Raw genomic sequence first — 16350 nt, 5'->3', positions numbered from 1 at the left:
TGGACAGTGTTTGATGCATTTGGCAAGCCTCAAGCTGGCATATTACAAGGCAATCTGCACTGGCTTGGTCACTACGATGAATGTCGCTCAATCAAAGTTCCAGAATATAACATTCAGTACAAGTACTGTGCAACATTCTTTGATGTCAATTTCACTGCCATAACCAAAACTAAGGTAAGATGATCAAAGAATAATTTGCCACCCGCTAACAAAAGAAAGAAGCTAAAGACAAAATATATTCTGTTACTTCAATTTTTAAATTATGCTATTAAAGGCATTTCTGTCAGATTGAAAAAAGGACCTTTACAGATGTGCTGCATTTGTTTATATAATTGTTTATCGTCCAGTGGATCAGTTCCTTGGGACAGCAAAATATTTACAAAGTGAAAATTTGTTGGAAATAATTATACCGCATTTGCCGGCGTAAAGGCCGCAGTATTTTTGGAAGAGAAAATATAAAAAAGTCGGGTTGCGGCTGCCTTTACGGCGAAAGTCAAAACCAGCACGAATTGGCACATATGGGACTACTAACGGTACAATAACTTTACTACTATGGTACAGGACATTTCAACACATCTTACCGACAATTTTATCTTGCATTGTTGACATGAATACGAAAATAAATTGCTAAACCAACATTTGCCGATAGATCTTGATCTAAGTTCGTGCCAATGCATTGCAAAAGTAAAGGAAGAGACAGTCTAACGGAGCTGCCGCGAAGCTTCCATCCGAAGTCGCCATTTTGTTTTCCATTTCATGCAGTTTCGCATTACACCGTACATTGTGGTAGGGGTATATATCGGACTCCAAATCTGCCCGCGATCACTTTTTGAGCTAAACTTCCGGTAAATTATAAGAATATTGATGAATTTGGTATCAGTTTGTAAAAAAAAATAGTGTTTTACGGGAAAATTACGATCATTTTGTTTTGTGCGTTGGTTTTTTTTTTTTCCTTTTTTTTTTTTTCCTCTTTGAAATGTCAAAGTTGGGGTGCGACTTATGCGGCGGTGTGGCCTTATCGCCGGCAAATACGGTATTCACTTTCGAATGAGACTGTGTACAGTGCACTATGTGGGAATGCTACATAAATAGTGGCTCTTTGCTATTCTTTTGCACATACTGTAATGTATACCCAAATTATGCAGCAGGGCAGCGTTTCACACAACCATTAAAAATACAAGTTCGCTGACAACATGTTGAAACGTTTGTATAAAATTTAACATGCACTTCAATATGATGTTGTTTAACTTGTACTTATGACTGTTTCATGACATAATGCCCGGATTTCAATTAATTGTAGTGTTGAACAATCACTTTGCATTTTGTTTGTTTTCAGTAGGTGGAACTGATTTTCTGTCATCAAAATTTTTCTCTGACATCCAATACATGTACTTTGGGCTTGTAGTTGTATTGATGAAAGTGAAAGGTGAAAGTACTTACAGTAAACCTGAATTAAAGAGAAGGTTGAGTTCTGGGAAGAGGTGAAAAATAATTTGTGAGCATTACTCATTCTTATTATGCAAGTGTGGAAGAACATCAGTTAAGACATGTTCCCTGAAAAGCATGGCTCTTCAAATGCCTTCATATTCTAAATATGCATGTAACATCGTTAAAATCGGGGGGGGGGGGGGGGGCGGCTTTTTACGCCACATGTTCGTGTAGTCCCATTTACATTTTTCTGTGCAAGTGTTTGTAACTTTACCAAGACTTGGCCACATTTCTTATCATTTTCAGGGTTCTTGTTAATAGCCGGCAACCGGCTATTTTTTCCGGCTGTAACGGCAATCGTAGCCGGCTGTAAGCCTCTCCAAAAAAAAAAAAAAATAATACAAAAATCACATCATATTCGGTCAAGTCGCTATCTCAAATTTCTGTTATCACAAGCTTCACGAAGACACGCTTTCATAGCGCGGGGTTGTGAAAACGGTCGTAAAGAAATGAGATGAAACGTCTCCGAAACGATCGTAAAATAAAACCCTATTAAAATATGGACTTGCGGCGCGGCGCACGCGGGGGCAGAGCTATCTAGTATATGCCCAGTGCGCCATAGCCAAGCGCAGGCCGGCAAGCTAGCTTACGCAAGAAAAGCGCGCGTTGTGAGCCGAGCTGAGCTAGCTGAGTGAATTTATCTCCGAGATCGCACGCCAGTCGAATTAAAATGGAATCGAAACGGCAGACATCGATGTCTTCCTTCTTTACTATTAAGAGTAAGAAGCAACGTACAGGTAAGTTTTTTATTTGAAATGTAAATAATAATGTAGGCTAAATTATAAATAATACCGGTAGTAATAACAGGGTTCGTACACTTACACATTTTTAAAATTCTATGACTTTCCAGAGCAGGTTAATGTAAATTTCCATGACCATTTTCAATGATGAACATGTCTTAATTTAAAGCGTACAACTAAACATCATCGCAATACTAGGAAGCAAATCACTAAACTATAAGGCGCACCCCTATTTCGAAGATCCCCCCCCAAAAAAAAAAAAAAAAAAAATCTGAAAACAAATCTGAAAACAAATCTGAAAACAAAAAATCTGTCATCTTTAGTTTAAAAACAACATTGTTACTAGACTAAGGTCTAACTTAGTTCAAAAGCACCTCAATTTGCCTCGTATAATGAAAGTGAAAGTATTTTTCGAACACTGATATAAGACGCGATCTGATCTGGTTAACAAAAAGCCATCAAAAAAAAAAGCCAACATTGGTCTTTTTGTTAACATCAGATCGGCTCTATTTCAGTGACAGTGTACGAAAATACTTTCATTTTATTACGAGGCACAATTGTAGTGCTTGTGAAATAAGTTAGACCCAGTAACAATGTTGTTTTTAAAACTAAAGATGACAGAATTTTTGACCCCCCGAGTCCAAACAGGATTGTGGACAGGCTAGTGTTCGCGTGGTGATTCGTTATCCCCTGTGTAAGTGAGCTGAAGACACGGGAGAGCTTCGGCCGGCAAAGTGCCATGCGACAGGGCATAATTTAATCGAGACTGAAAAAAAAAACTGAAGACAAAAAACTCTCTTCCCTTCAAATTAGGAACGTAGTTTAACTTCAAATAGTAGATCCTATTCTTTATTTGCACTATGTAATTCATGTTGAGACACAGAGATTTTTGAAAACCACTAAAAAGTAGCATTTGAGGACTCAAATATCCTGTTCCGGACTATATAAGGCGCACTCCCGACTTTCGATATTTTGCTGACGGAAAAAAAGTGTGCCTTAACTGCGGACGTTGGGGAAAGCAGCAACCACGAGGCTAGGCTAGTTTTTCGTAGAGATCAGTGAGCTGGCTGTATGCTCGCGCTCGCACAATGGACGCCAAATGTGGAATCAAATGCGATTCAGGGTTGCGATATTCGAGTAAAGAGCAACACGATTTTTAAAGGGGTTCTTAATAAAACACGAGTGGCTCATGATGCATAGTTATTTACATTTTATTTATTGTTTAATGAATATTCTGTGGTAGAACCCCGGGGTAAAACACCTTCATTCAAATTTTTAATAAAAATCAATGCACAAGCTCGATCAAAAAGTAATCGTACAGCGTGCATGCAGCATTCGTGCATGTACACACACCGGCACCACGCACCGCAACTGTCAATGCAAGTCATTTACGCACACAAACATCTTGCATACATGTATGAAAGACACACTAGTAGGTCCGAAAGATATTGCGTGTAATTTATTACGAAAAAGGTCCTGTGAACCACAGATTTTACGAAATGTATTTTCCTTTGTTCACAAGACAAATTAAATGCCCTTTTAACAAACATCTTGAAAAAAAAAATTCCCTGACTTTCCAGAAGAAATGGATGAATTCCCTGACTTTCCCTGACTTTTTGCTCCTGGAAAATACATTTGTAAATTCCCTGACCCGTACGAACCCTGTAATAATGAGTGTGAAACTATGATTGATTTGGCGATGCACGATTCGATACAGAATACGAGCGCTGCACAACCGGTGCGGCACGCTATACACATACACTGTCACAGAGACTAGACCGAAGACGTACGTTCGTAAACAAGCTCAAGCCAGCGAACTCCGCTCGCAATAATTTAAAGAGGCCAGCTCCAGAGCTCGCTCTGCGTCCAAATGATCAGAAACAATAATGGAGCATTTTCATTTCATATTGTATATCATATGAAAAGTAAGTTATTCAGCCAAAATATTCATGATCTTTATCATTAAACTATGGCTCATACAGTGTGGTCATATCTTCAAAAATAAGGCTAAGATAGCACCAGAGAGCATCTAAAACCCTAAAGCTTCCAGGGCCCTTGGGCGGGCCCTGGACCCCGGCCGCAAGGGACTTCGCGCTTCGCGCTCGTGATGTGCGCTACGCGCACAGAGATTTTTCTTTTGCAATTTTAGTAGCCTCCTGTAAATCATAAATAGCCTGCTATCAGAAAAATTAACAAGAACCCTGCATTTTGATGATTCCAGAACCTTGCAATACACACAAATTCTTATATGCTAGATGATCAACCTTTTCTGGTCGGTTCCACACCGTTTCTTTCACAATGCAATCGCATGACCAGAACTCAACTTCATCTTTAAGGAAGTCCACTGATTGAAGAAGTGCAAATTGTGAAGCTCTTTATTTTGTATAAATTACTGTCATCCCAATGAAGTCCCAAATTTACCCAGTCACGTAATCAGAATAAGAAGATGACTTCATATGGACATGAATTTTGCTCTGTCTTGTAACAGAATTATGAAAATATTCAAAGTAGGAAGAGGCGGACACTCTGGCCCTCTGCAGATCAGTGGACTGAACCTACCTTAAAAATTCTGGGCCCTGTTTCATAAAACTTGATATTAATGACAAGTCACGATAACTGTTAACATCTACTGAAATTGAGGCATCCGATTGGCTGAGAGCAAATTTGTCATAGGAAATTTTGCATTTGTTATTGATAACAACTTTTAGGAAATAGGGCCTTAAACTTTGTTAGTATACTTTTATGCATAGCGGCCCGTCCCTGCTGTAATACCATGATTAAAAAAAGAAAAATGAAGAAATTAGTGCATCGTCGGTTGGAGCCAGAAGGGCATTAATTCAAGTCTTTTCACACAAAATTAACGCACTTTTGGCTCCCAACAGACAACAAGTATCTATTTCTGTTTCCTGCAGTAACCATCAATTCCCTTTTATTCTTTCTTCAGTCGCCAGAGGTTCTGCTTGCCTGGGGTGTGTGTGTGCCAAAGGAATGTACCGAGACAGATATCCAAAATTACCTATACGTCTTTGTAGGTAAGTGGACATTTTTCTTTATTTTTAAGTATTCCTTTTTATGAAGTAGACAATCTCTTCTGGATATTTTTAATTGAGACAAAACCACTTTAAAGTGGTTACATTCTTCTAAGAGTATCTTTATGGGTAGATGTCTATACATGTAAACCAATGTTCAAGATCATCTGTCCAGTTGTTTAAGTGTTAACTCCTGCATCATAATTATTGTTAGTTGAGGCCAGGTTCATACTTCATAAAAAGATAACATAATGTGTAAGAAAAACAAACATGACACTCTTCAATATATGTATATATATATATATATATATATATATATATATATAAATGGCTCTCTACAGTTTAATACAATATGTGTATATTAAATGCCCACTGCACTACTTATAGTTTCTTGCGCCCTCTATACAGCAAGCAGTGCCTAATCGGTGTCCCTTGGCCCCCCATGATCCTCTTTTTCGTATGTTCATTGAGAGCTGATTTGATAAGATAGCCACCTGTCAGTGACCATGCAGGGAGGTCTAATCCCTCCTGGCCAAGCTAGTGCAGTGGGGGCTTTAACATAATACATGTACATGTGTAAGTAGTACTTGTACCAGATTAGTACAGATACAAACATCTACCGGTATGTGCAATCGTGAATTTAACATTTTCTATGTTTATATACATGTACATCACGCACTTGAAACCTGTGTATTGTGAAAGACACTTGATCATGTATACTAATTATAGCTATCAAACTGAAACTATGTAGTCAATTGGCTACAATAATGGACGAAGATAAACCTGGACAATACTCTTATCAGTTTCTACAATTTGTTTTTTCTTTCACTTGGTATTACTTTTCTTAAGATCTTGTTTTCTTTGAAGTTGCAAATTCTTAGAGAAATGAGAAACTACTTTTAGTTTCCCTCTCATTATCTTGTAGCAATAGTTGGTCAAATAAAACCCTCAGAAATAGTTTGGAAACTCAAGTTTGATTGATTATATCTTTCTTGAAATCTGTGCAGTTTGATGTGTGAGTGAATTTGTTCCAATACGGAGGAAAATAATAATAGTCAAAACAATTTTAAAAGAAAGGAAGTAGATTTTTTTTTTAAATTGTGAAACAAATGGTTTTTTTACAGCATTTTAAACTACTAAAAAACTAATATTTGTGTCTTTATAAGAATAAAATAGATAATTAAATAAATAGTTTTCAAGGACATGTTATTTTGCAATACTGGACATGAAATATATTGATCTTTGTAGTCATGTGTGGTACTGAATTTTGTTCTAGACTTGGATATGTACAGTATATTGTGTACATAAACTTTTAAAGTAAATACATTAATTGTACAGTCATGGCCTTGTGCCTGTGTAGTACTTGTTTGCTCAGTCTGTAGACATGCATCAATGGCTCAAACTTCAAAGTCCCAGGAGTTAATGCCGAGCCATCCACGCTTTATTTGCATGATAATAATTATACTTAGGTGGAATAATGAACTCTCATATGACATGTATATGGCCATATTGCCATATCTAATGCCTTTCCTTATAAAATTATATTTTGAAGACGGGCTGTCAATGAAAATAAGAAAATAAGACCTTTCAGGGTGTTATTGAAGTCATATTGTTCAGAGATTTTATGCATTAGAACTGATTGACAGAAATGTTATTTTGAGAGGTCTCTTTAAAATCATATACAGTGGCTCATTTTAAAAAAAAATTGTTTTTATTGTATACAATATTTTTTAATTGCTGCCTTCCTTTGTTCTATATGTCCGTCAAATTTTTGGCAAACATCTTGTCTAGTCTACATAGAGTCCGAAATTGTGACATCTGAAGAAATAGATTTCCTATAGGAACTCAGTGTTATATTGCTCTGGTTCCTAATGTTATGAATCAGAGAAAAATAACACTGAGTTCCTTTTGGAAATCTATTTCTTCAGATGGTCATATCTCAGCCAATACTTAACATATTGAATTGGTTTTCGACATTTGGACATTATTTTTGATGCTCTTTTGGAAAATGAAGAAAAAAATTGAGAAATTGTAAAAATATATTTTGATGACGTCACACTTCACCACTCTATTACATGATTGTGCTCCTTGTATCACATCTACATGTATGCACACTCATTTCATAATTTCATAGTGTCATCTGGAGGTCTTGTTTTTTCTTCATTTGAGACTGGTTTCTCAGTCCAGAAAGCTTATACATATCCTGCCCTTTCCACCCCCCCCCTAATCTTCATGTCCTATTCCAATTGTGAAAAATTCATTTTGCTCTTTTCTCCTCTTATCTGACAGAAATGCTGAACTTGACCAAGTACATAGAGCCAGCTAATGATAAGTCTTTTGTCAGCTGTGCTTATGAAGATCATATTCCTTACAGCGCCGGTTTTGTGGGCACCATGTAAGTTTTGCCACTGTTTTTTCACCATGATATCTCAATGTGTACAGGTACATTGTATTGGACATTAAAAGTAGTGAGAGAGAGAAAGAGAGAGAGAAAGAAAGAGAGAGAAAGAGACCATCAAAATGCTCAGCAATTAAACAAAACAGTTACTAGTACCAGGCTTTAGCCCAGCTGCCCTAAGGTGCTCAAAGCATTCAAGGAATAAATTTCTACCAGATACCCGTTTACTACACCAAATGTAGATTAATATCTAGCCAAAGGACATTAGTGCTGCGGTGGGACCCCAGCAGCGAACCATGTGATCTATAGTCCGGTGACATGTCCCCTAGACACGTCATAGCATGTACATGTATCATAACTTGGGCCATATTCAATTCAGTACATGGATTAAGTCAGTATTTTACTTAGCTAAGTAATATGTCTTAAAGGCCCACTGCACTACTTGCAGCTACTTGCGCCCTCTATATAACAAACGATGACTAATCGGTGACCATTGGTCCCCCATGATCCTCTTTTTCTTAAGTTAACTGAGAGCTGAGTTAATGATATAACCACCTGTCCAGTGACCTTGCAGGGCAGCCTAATCCCTCCTATAAACTACGGAAGATAAGCTTTAACCCAATTTCAAATCACATCTTAGCATTTGACTTTAGTAAGCCGACTTTAAGGTAAAATACTAACTGATAATTATTATGACTTCACATTATCAATCAGAAATAATGCGCAATTAATGCATCACATTAAAAGCGCACTAATATAAAAACCATATGTGGGCCCATCAAGGCCTCCATGACAATTGGCTTAAGTCTGCTAGGTCTTAAATTTTAGAGTAAAATACTTAGCCAAATGCTTCAAATGAATAGCAAAGTTGGTTAAGTCTTTTATCTAAGTCGAAAACTTAATAAAATACTCATATTTCTTACTATAAGTAGTGGGTACTGAATTGAATATCTGCCCTGGTATCTTATTTTGATAATGATGACAATCCCTGTCATTAGTATGCATACTCTTAAAGAGAAGGGTACTTCTGAACGAGGTGAACCTTCTCATTAATTCTATTCATGTGTGGAAGAATATCCTCATAGTAGCACTACCCTTTTGACGATGATTCCTGATCCAACTCTATGCGTAATCCTGACCCTAAACCTGGCAGCAAACTTATTCACAAGATAATTCAATGACAACCCATTAAAACAAAAGTACTTGTGTTTCTTTGACTAAGTATATCCCAGAGCAAATGTGGCTGTTGTGAATGTCCAATCACCCAAATGTAATCAACTGGGCCTTTCTTCGCACTTTAAAAAAAAAATTGGTTACCTAAGATGTACAATCAATTAGATGTCAATATCATTTCATTTTCTTTTTATCTTTTCCATAAACCCAGTACTCTCTTCAGCGCCATCTTCCTGCTGATGTTGCTAGGCGCGGCCTATGACTGTTACCTCCGGTATCACAGGAAGAATTCCTCAAAGATGGTCGTGTACACTAACACCAGTACGAACAACTCCGCCCAGAATGGTAGAGCGGGCGAGGCCCCCATAAACGATGATACCGCAGAGACAAAAGACGATGATACACCTCTCATACTTGTACAAGAGCCACCAAAACATGGTAATGTATTTTATCTTGAAAATGTGTGGATGGAACATTAGGGGACGCTCATATGTTGTTTTGTCTAATTGAAATTTTGATGCAGGTTTTGTGTCTTTTATATTAAGATGAAGTCTGGCTTTCATTTTTGGACTACTAAATAAATACTAAATACTTTGGACTTGTCCTTTGATGATTCGTAATTTAAATGCTATAAAGAAATCATGCAGAGTGAGGTAGAAGTAGAGAGGACTTTGCTTCTTTGCTACAAAGTCCGACCAAGAATTGATGGTCAAAGAAGATTGAGATGCAAAGCCGCCAACTACATGTATGGCCTTGGGACAGCATGTGAAATTTATTTGAAACTCAGATCATGGAACTTCTTTCTTTCTTTTTTTCCTTCTCTCTCTCTCTCTCGACCCCCCTGCCCCCTTCCACATCTCCCTCCAATTCTTTCCCCCACTCTCTCCTCTATCTCTTTCTTCCCCTCCCCTATCACTCCCTCCTTCTCTCTCTCCCTCCCTCCCACTCTCTCTTTTTCTCTCTCCCCCTCTCTCTCTCTATCTCTTTCTTTCTCACTTTCTCTATCTCTCTCTCACTCTCTCTATTTCTATCTCTCTCTTTATCACTTTTTTTCTCTCTCTCTCTCTGATACAGCCATCTGGGAACAGTTCCTGCTTAGCTTTGCTCTCAACCGTAACCTGGCCAAACTCCTCAACACCAACCCCGGGGCGGACCGCACCATCGGCTGTCTGAATGGATTACGTGTGATCAGTATGGCTTGGGTCATCTTAGGTCACACCTTCTTCTTCCCCAGTCAAATGGGGATCATAGGTCAGTGTATGGGTCAAGTAGGGGTCAAGCTGAACGAGAATGCATGTGGGTCATGTTGGGTCGTGCCTCCTTTCGGGGTCAAATGGGGTCATAGTTCAGTGCTTGGGTGAAGTAGGGCTCAAGCTGAACGAGAATGCATGTGGGTCATGTTGGGTCGTGCCTCCTGTCGGGGTCAAATGGGGGTCATAGTTCAGTGCTTGGGTGAAGTAGGGCTCAAGCTGAATGAGAATGCATATGGGTCATGTTGGGTCGTGCCTCCTTTCGGGGTCAAATGGGGGTCATAGTTCAGTGCATGGGTCAAGTAGAGGTCAAATGATGATGATAATAAGATCAATTTATAAAGCACAGCTACTATTATACGACTTACGGCTCAAACTATTTGATTTGATTTGATTTGATTTATTGGTTTCTGCATCTTTTTTTTTCTTCTTTTTTTCATCATACATTTTCATGAACATAATATGGTTTGATACAATATTTTAAGTGTATATAATTTTATACAGATAATAAACGAAATTAAACAAATATATTGAATGCATAATTAACATACATTAGATGCAGGAGGGCTACAGAAATAAGCAAAGTAGCTTGACGTGCCTGCAGCTCTCAACTTAGATACAAGAATAAAAATAAAGAAGAGTGTGACTTGCAGAGAAGAAAAGGAAAGGGGAGAGAAGGAGCGTTGGTAATATACTGTGTTCAAACAGTTTGTTCAGCCCCTATCTGCCAACTCAACTGCTCATATGACTACTTTAGTAATAGTGCAGTCTGTCACCAACCAAATGTTCATGTACTGGATGTATATTAATGCATCAAGCCTGCAGAAATTGACCACACCTTTTGCTGGGCTGAGATACGAGGTCAAAAATTAAAAAAGGAGGAATTTAAAGGTCTGTAAACCTCAAACATTTAAAGATGGCACCCAGCAAGACCAACAGTAGCTTGGAGAAGGAAAGAGAACTGGCCAGAAAATTTGACAGAAATGAACCCCATAGAGAAATTATGGTCTATTATGAAAAAAAAAATATTGAAACTCAATACTGCAAAACAATAACTGAACTTAAAGAGGGGATCCGACGAGCATAGAAAAGCCTAGACATGAATAAGGACCTCCTTGCATCATTAGTGGGTGATAACTGGACCAAGCGTGTTTCAAAGGTGACCGACCACCAAGGAGAGATACATTTTTGTCTCGCCTGCGTAGCAAAAAGCGAGACATAGGCGCCGCTTTTCCGGTGACGGCGACGGCGGCGGCGTTAACATCTAAAACTTAACCTGAGGTTAAGTTTTTGAATTTTTGATATAATTTTAAAGTATAAGTTCTTAGTCAATGAAACTTTGACTATAGGGTAATCAAGTATCCCAAATCATGTGAGTAGAATTTCAGATCACAAATTCAAGGTCAAAGGTCATTTAAGGTCAACAGACTTGGACTATGTTGTAGCATCATCATCGAAAACTTAACCTAAGCTTAAGTTTTTGAATTTTTGATATAAGTTTAAAAGTATAAGTTCTTAGTCAACGAAACTTGGACTATAGAGTTATCAAGTCTCCCCAATCTTGTGAGTAGAATTTCAGGTCACTAAGTTAAGGTCAAAGGTCATTTAAGGTCAACAAACTTAGACTTTGTTGTGGCATCAACATCAAGATTTTCAAAATGCTTCTTCTTCGTCATTTTTCAACCGATTTTGATTCTGATTGTTTCATATGATAGGGCTAGGAGGGGGATTTAAAATTTGTACACAGAATCGTGAAATTCATTATCTATGCTAATTTATGCAAATTTATTCGAAATCACAAAAAAGGCTTCTTCTCCTTCATTTCTCGACCAATTTTGATTTGGTTTTGCTTTATATCGCAGAGCTAACTTTGGTACACTAAACTTCTACACAGAATTTTGAAATTGTTCTCCATTAATTAATTATGGTAATTTATGCAAATTTATTCCAAAAATAACAAAAATTGCTTCTTTTCCCTCATTTCTTGCCTGATTTTGATTTGGTTTGCCTTATTTGGTAGAGCTAAATTTGGAACACTACACTTCTACACAGAATTGTGAGATTTTGCTCCATTGATTATTTATGGTACTATATGCAAATGAAATGAAATTATGTCCCTTCCAGGGCATCAAATTTTTATTTTTTGACCAGTTCAAAAGTGTACCACATAAAATTTACGATTTTTGTTGTTGCAAGATGCGGATGAGCGCTACGTCATTGACGTTCTGGTTTATCATAATGAATTGCGTTATGCAGGCGAGACCGCCGAGAGCATTTCCCTTGTTAATAAATTGAGAAGTGATATCTCTAATAATGCTTAAAAATGAGAAAATTAACAAAATAACCTGAAATGCATGGTGCAAATTGAGTTTCAAACACAATAAAATGCTTTTCTGTAGGGGGGCGGAACGGACTTATTGAACACTGTATAATACAATAAATCTCATCTATTGCCCAAGGTTATCTCAAAACTGTACTCTGCCCTGAGACAAAGTTGAAGGGCACAGTGCAGACTAGAGACTAGAGGAGGAAAAAGGGAGAGAGAGAGAGAGAGAGAGAGAGAGAGAATTCTGTAAAGAATAATCTACCATCAAAAGAACACTTTTCCAATGTTTAAGTGGTATATAAAGCACATTTGAACCAAACACTGAAAGAGGAAGTCCTTGCATTATCACATTTATGAAAAAATCCAGGTCGAAGCTTGATCATAATATCATCTGAATTAAAGAGAATGGGATGAACAAATGGCACATTATACTTGTATAAGTTGGCATTGGACAAAAGCACAAGAAAGGCAAAAGAGACATACTAATCTTCCTTCCTTGTAAGATAATGTAATCTAGATTAAAACTTTCTATCGTTTTTAAATTGATTTCCAGAAAGATTAATGGACAGTTTAAACCGCTTTCATTGTCAGTAGAAAGTTATAGATAGATTGTATCGTGGCTTATCATTTTATATGTTGGATATGAGCCTTGAGGCCAGTCCACTCCGATACCACCCAAGATAGATGATCACCTGATTATACTTAAAAGGACAGATCCTGCATTAGGTTATTATAATCAAGAGCTACTTTGGAATCCTATCATTGTCATTGTAACATTTACCCTACATGTTTGCTTACCGGGTATGTTCAAGTTCATGTTTATGAATATATTTTCACCTTCATGTTTAGATTTGGAGGTTGTTGTTATTTTCTTCATATCTTGAAATTCAGCCAACATTTTAAAATCAATATTATAGGTGTTTACTGCAATTATTCCCAAAAAACTGCTCGACTGACTTTCGACATACACCTTGCAACCTTGATTACATTAACTTTGATATGGACATGTGTAGAAAATATTGAGAACCTTCTTTACAGAACTATAGAAGTTTATGATCAAACTACCGGTATCGGGATTCAATTACATTTTACATGTACCTTTATTCAAATGAGTGACAAATTGATACTCAAGTTTGTTTTGGTTTCTGTGCTTGAAATACAAAGTGCAAAATTATGCAATCTACAAATAGATTATCACGATGAAAAGCCTATCACATGTATAGACTCTGACCTATTTAACAACTTAAAGATAAAGTTGAATGCCACACAAGGTAGAAGCAACTCCCATCTTTTAACGTCTTTTGGTATGACGCGGCCGGGGTTCGAACCCATGACCTCCCGGTTGTGAGGCGGACGCTCTACTGACTGAGCCAACCTGCAAGGTCACTGGACAGGTGGTTATCTCATCAACTCAGCTCTCAATTAACATAAGAAAAAGAGGATCATGAGGGACCTATGGTCACCGATTAGGCATTGTTTTCTATATAGAGGGAGGAAGAAGCTACAAGTAGGACAGTGTGGCTTTAAAAACAACTGATGAAGAAGTGTGTGATTATGGGGACTTCAGAGAGAAACATTCAATGATCATTTGAAAAGTTTTTACTTTTAATTTTTGGATCACAAGAAGGGATAATTGAATCATGTCTTTAATACAGAAAGACAGAATCAGCATGTACATGGAGGTGATAATGAGCTTTAAAGGATATCCAACACCTAAGAAATAATTGTTTTACAACTAAAATATATAAAATATACCTTAGTAAACTTCACCTGGCTTTCTATGGGCTAACAGATAAAGAGTATGATTCAGAAAATAGAGAATAACAAAAAACCGCACACATGGAAGCTAAGTGGGACCTAGATTCTGTGCGGGCACCATTTTATGCCAGAGAGTATTGGTGCGTCAAGTAGTCTGCTCACAAGTCGCTTTTGTGTTGATTGAGAAAGTATTTAAACTTGAAAAATGCCTTTACAAAAGTAGTATATGAAGTCCAGGGAGTATGAATACTGATGAGGCTACCCTGGGTAAACAAGACAAATTAGTATTATTATTATTAACTATAATATTTATTGCATGGATATGGTGGCCCTGAAGGGACATCGCGAATAGACTAAATCGTGAAAAATATGCGATAAAATTCACGATATCGTCAATTTTATCGCATATTTTTCACGAAGAAATTCACGAAATTGACGATATCGTGAACTTTATCGTGAACTTTTCACGATAAAATTGACGATATCGTGAATTTTATCGTGAAAAGTTCACGATATAAAGTTCACGATATCGTCAATTTTATCGTGTACTCTCATCGTGTACTCTATCGTGTACTCTCCTGACGGGCGCTTCGTAAACAAAACCAGCCCTAGCTGGGGGTGACAGAGAGAAGGAAAAAAGGGAAAGGGAAAGAGAAGATAAAAGGAAAGAAAGAATAATAAGAAAAGAGGGAAACGGGGGGGGGGGGGCGAAGGGCTCTTGCCTCCTCCTCACTCCCCCCCCCCCCCCTCCCCGCCAAAAAATAAATCAGAGAGAGAGAGAGAAGGGAAAGGGAAAGGGAAAGAGAAGATAAAAGGAAAGAAAGAAGAGGAAGAAGAAGAAAAGAGGAAAACAGGGGAAGGGCGAAGGACTCTTGCCCCCCCCCCTCCCCCCGCCAAAAAATAAATCAGAGAGAGAGAGAGAGAAGGGAAAGTGAAAGGGAAAGAGAAGATAAAAGGAAAGAAAGAAGAGGAAGAAGAAGAAAAGAGGAAAACGGGGGCAAAGGGCTTTTGCCTCGTCCCCCCACCCCCCGCCAAAAAATAAATAAGAGAGAGAGAGAGAAGAAAAGGGAAAGAGAAGAAAGAAAGAGAAAAACGAAAAAGAGGGAGAATAGGAAAGAAAGGAAAGGAAAGAAAAGAAAGGAGGCAAGAGCCCTTCGCCCCTGTTTCCCTCTTTTCTTATTCTTTAATCCTCTTCTTTCTTTCCTTTTATATTTTCTTTCCCTCTCCCTTCTCTTTCCCTTTATGGCGGGAGGGGGGAGTGGGAGGTAAGAGCCTTTCGCCCTTCCCCCGTTTCCCTCTTTCCGTCTTCTTCTTCTTTCTTTCCTTTTATATTTTCTTTCCCTTTCCCTTTCCCTTCTCTCTATCTCTCTCTCTCTTATTTATTTTTATTTGTTGGCGCGGGAGGGGGGGGGAAGGAGGCAAGAGCCCCTCTTTTCTTCTTATTCTTCTTCCTTTCCTTTTTTATTCTCTTTCCCTTTCCCTTCTCTCTCTCTCTCTCTTATTTATTTTTTGGGCGGGGGGATGCAAGAGCCCTTCGCCCCCGTTTCCCTCTTTTCTTCTTCTTCTTCCTCTTCTTTCTTTCCTTTTATCTTCTCTTTCCCTTTCCCTTTCCCTTCTCTCTCTATCTCTTATTTATTTTTTTGGCGGGGGGTGGGGAGGGAGGGGGCAAGAGCCCTTCGCCCTTCCCCCGTTTCCCTCTTTCCTTCTTATTCCTCTTCTTTCTTTCCTTTTATATTTTCTTTCCCTTTCCCTTCTCTCTCTTATTTATTTTTGGCGGGGGGGGGGAGGCAAGAGCCCTCCGCCCTTCCCCTGTTTCCCTCTTATTCCTCTTCTTTCTTTCCCTTTCCCTTCTCTCTCTCTCTCTCTTATTTATTTTTTTGGCGGGGGGGGGGGGAGGTAAGAGCCTTTCGCCCTTCCCCCGTTTCCCTCTTTCCTTCTTCCTCTTCTTTCTTTCCTTTTATATTTTCTTTCCCTTTCCCTTTCCCTTCTCTCTCTCCTTATTTATTTTTTGGCGGGGGGGGGGGAGTGAGGAGGAGGCAAGAGCCCTTCGCCCCCCCCCCCCCCCCCCCCCGTTTCCCTCTTTTCTTCTTAGTATTCTTTCTTTCCTTTTATCTTCTCTTTCCCTTTCCCTTTTTTCCTTCTCTCTGTCTCCCCCAGCTAGGGCTGGTTTTGTTTACGAAGCGCCCGT

The 16350-nt window shown here is 38.3% G+C and overlaps 1 protein-coding gene across 1 annotated transcript in view; it reads left to right on the top strand.

Moving 5' to 3' along the window:
• Nucleotides 1-16350, top strand: part of LOC100889196 (nose resistant to fluoxetine protein 6) — a 33337-nt gene that overhangs the window by 6032 nt on the left and 10955 nt on the right. Inside the window, exons 3-7 of the mRNA XM_030975633.1 lie at nt 8-174; nt 5173-5260; nt 7547-7652; nt 9040-9266; nt 9903-10079. Of these exons, the coding sequence (XP_030831493.1) occupies nt 8-174; nt 5173-5260; nt 7547-7652; nt 9040-9266; nt 9903-10079 (765 nt within the window). The remainder of the gene's footprint in view (nt 1-7; nt 175-5172; nt 5261-7546; nt 7653-9039; nt 9267-9902; nt 10080-16350) is intronic.

Source organism: Strongylocentrotus purpuratus, unplaced genomic scaffold (genome assembly GCF_000002235.5).
Source record: "Strongylocentrotus purpuratus isolate Spur 01 unplaced genomic scaffold, Spur_5.0 spur5_scaffold_8, whole genome shotgun sequence".
In the NCBI taxonomy this organism is placed as follows: Eukaryota; Metazoa; Echinodermata; class Echinoidea; order Camarodonta; family Strongylocentrotidae; genus Strongylocentrotus; species Strongylocentrotus purpuratus.
This window is presented reverse-complemented; position numbering and strand designations above follow the sequence as displayed.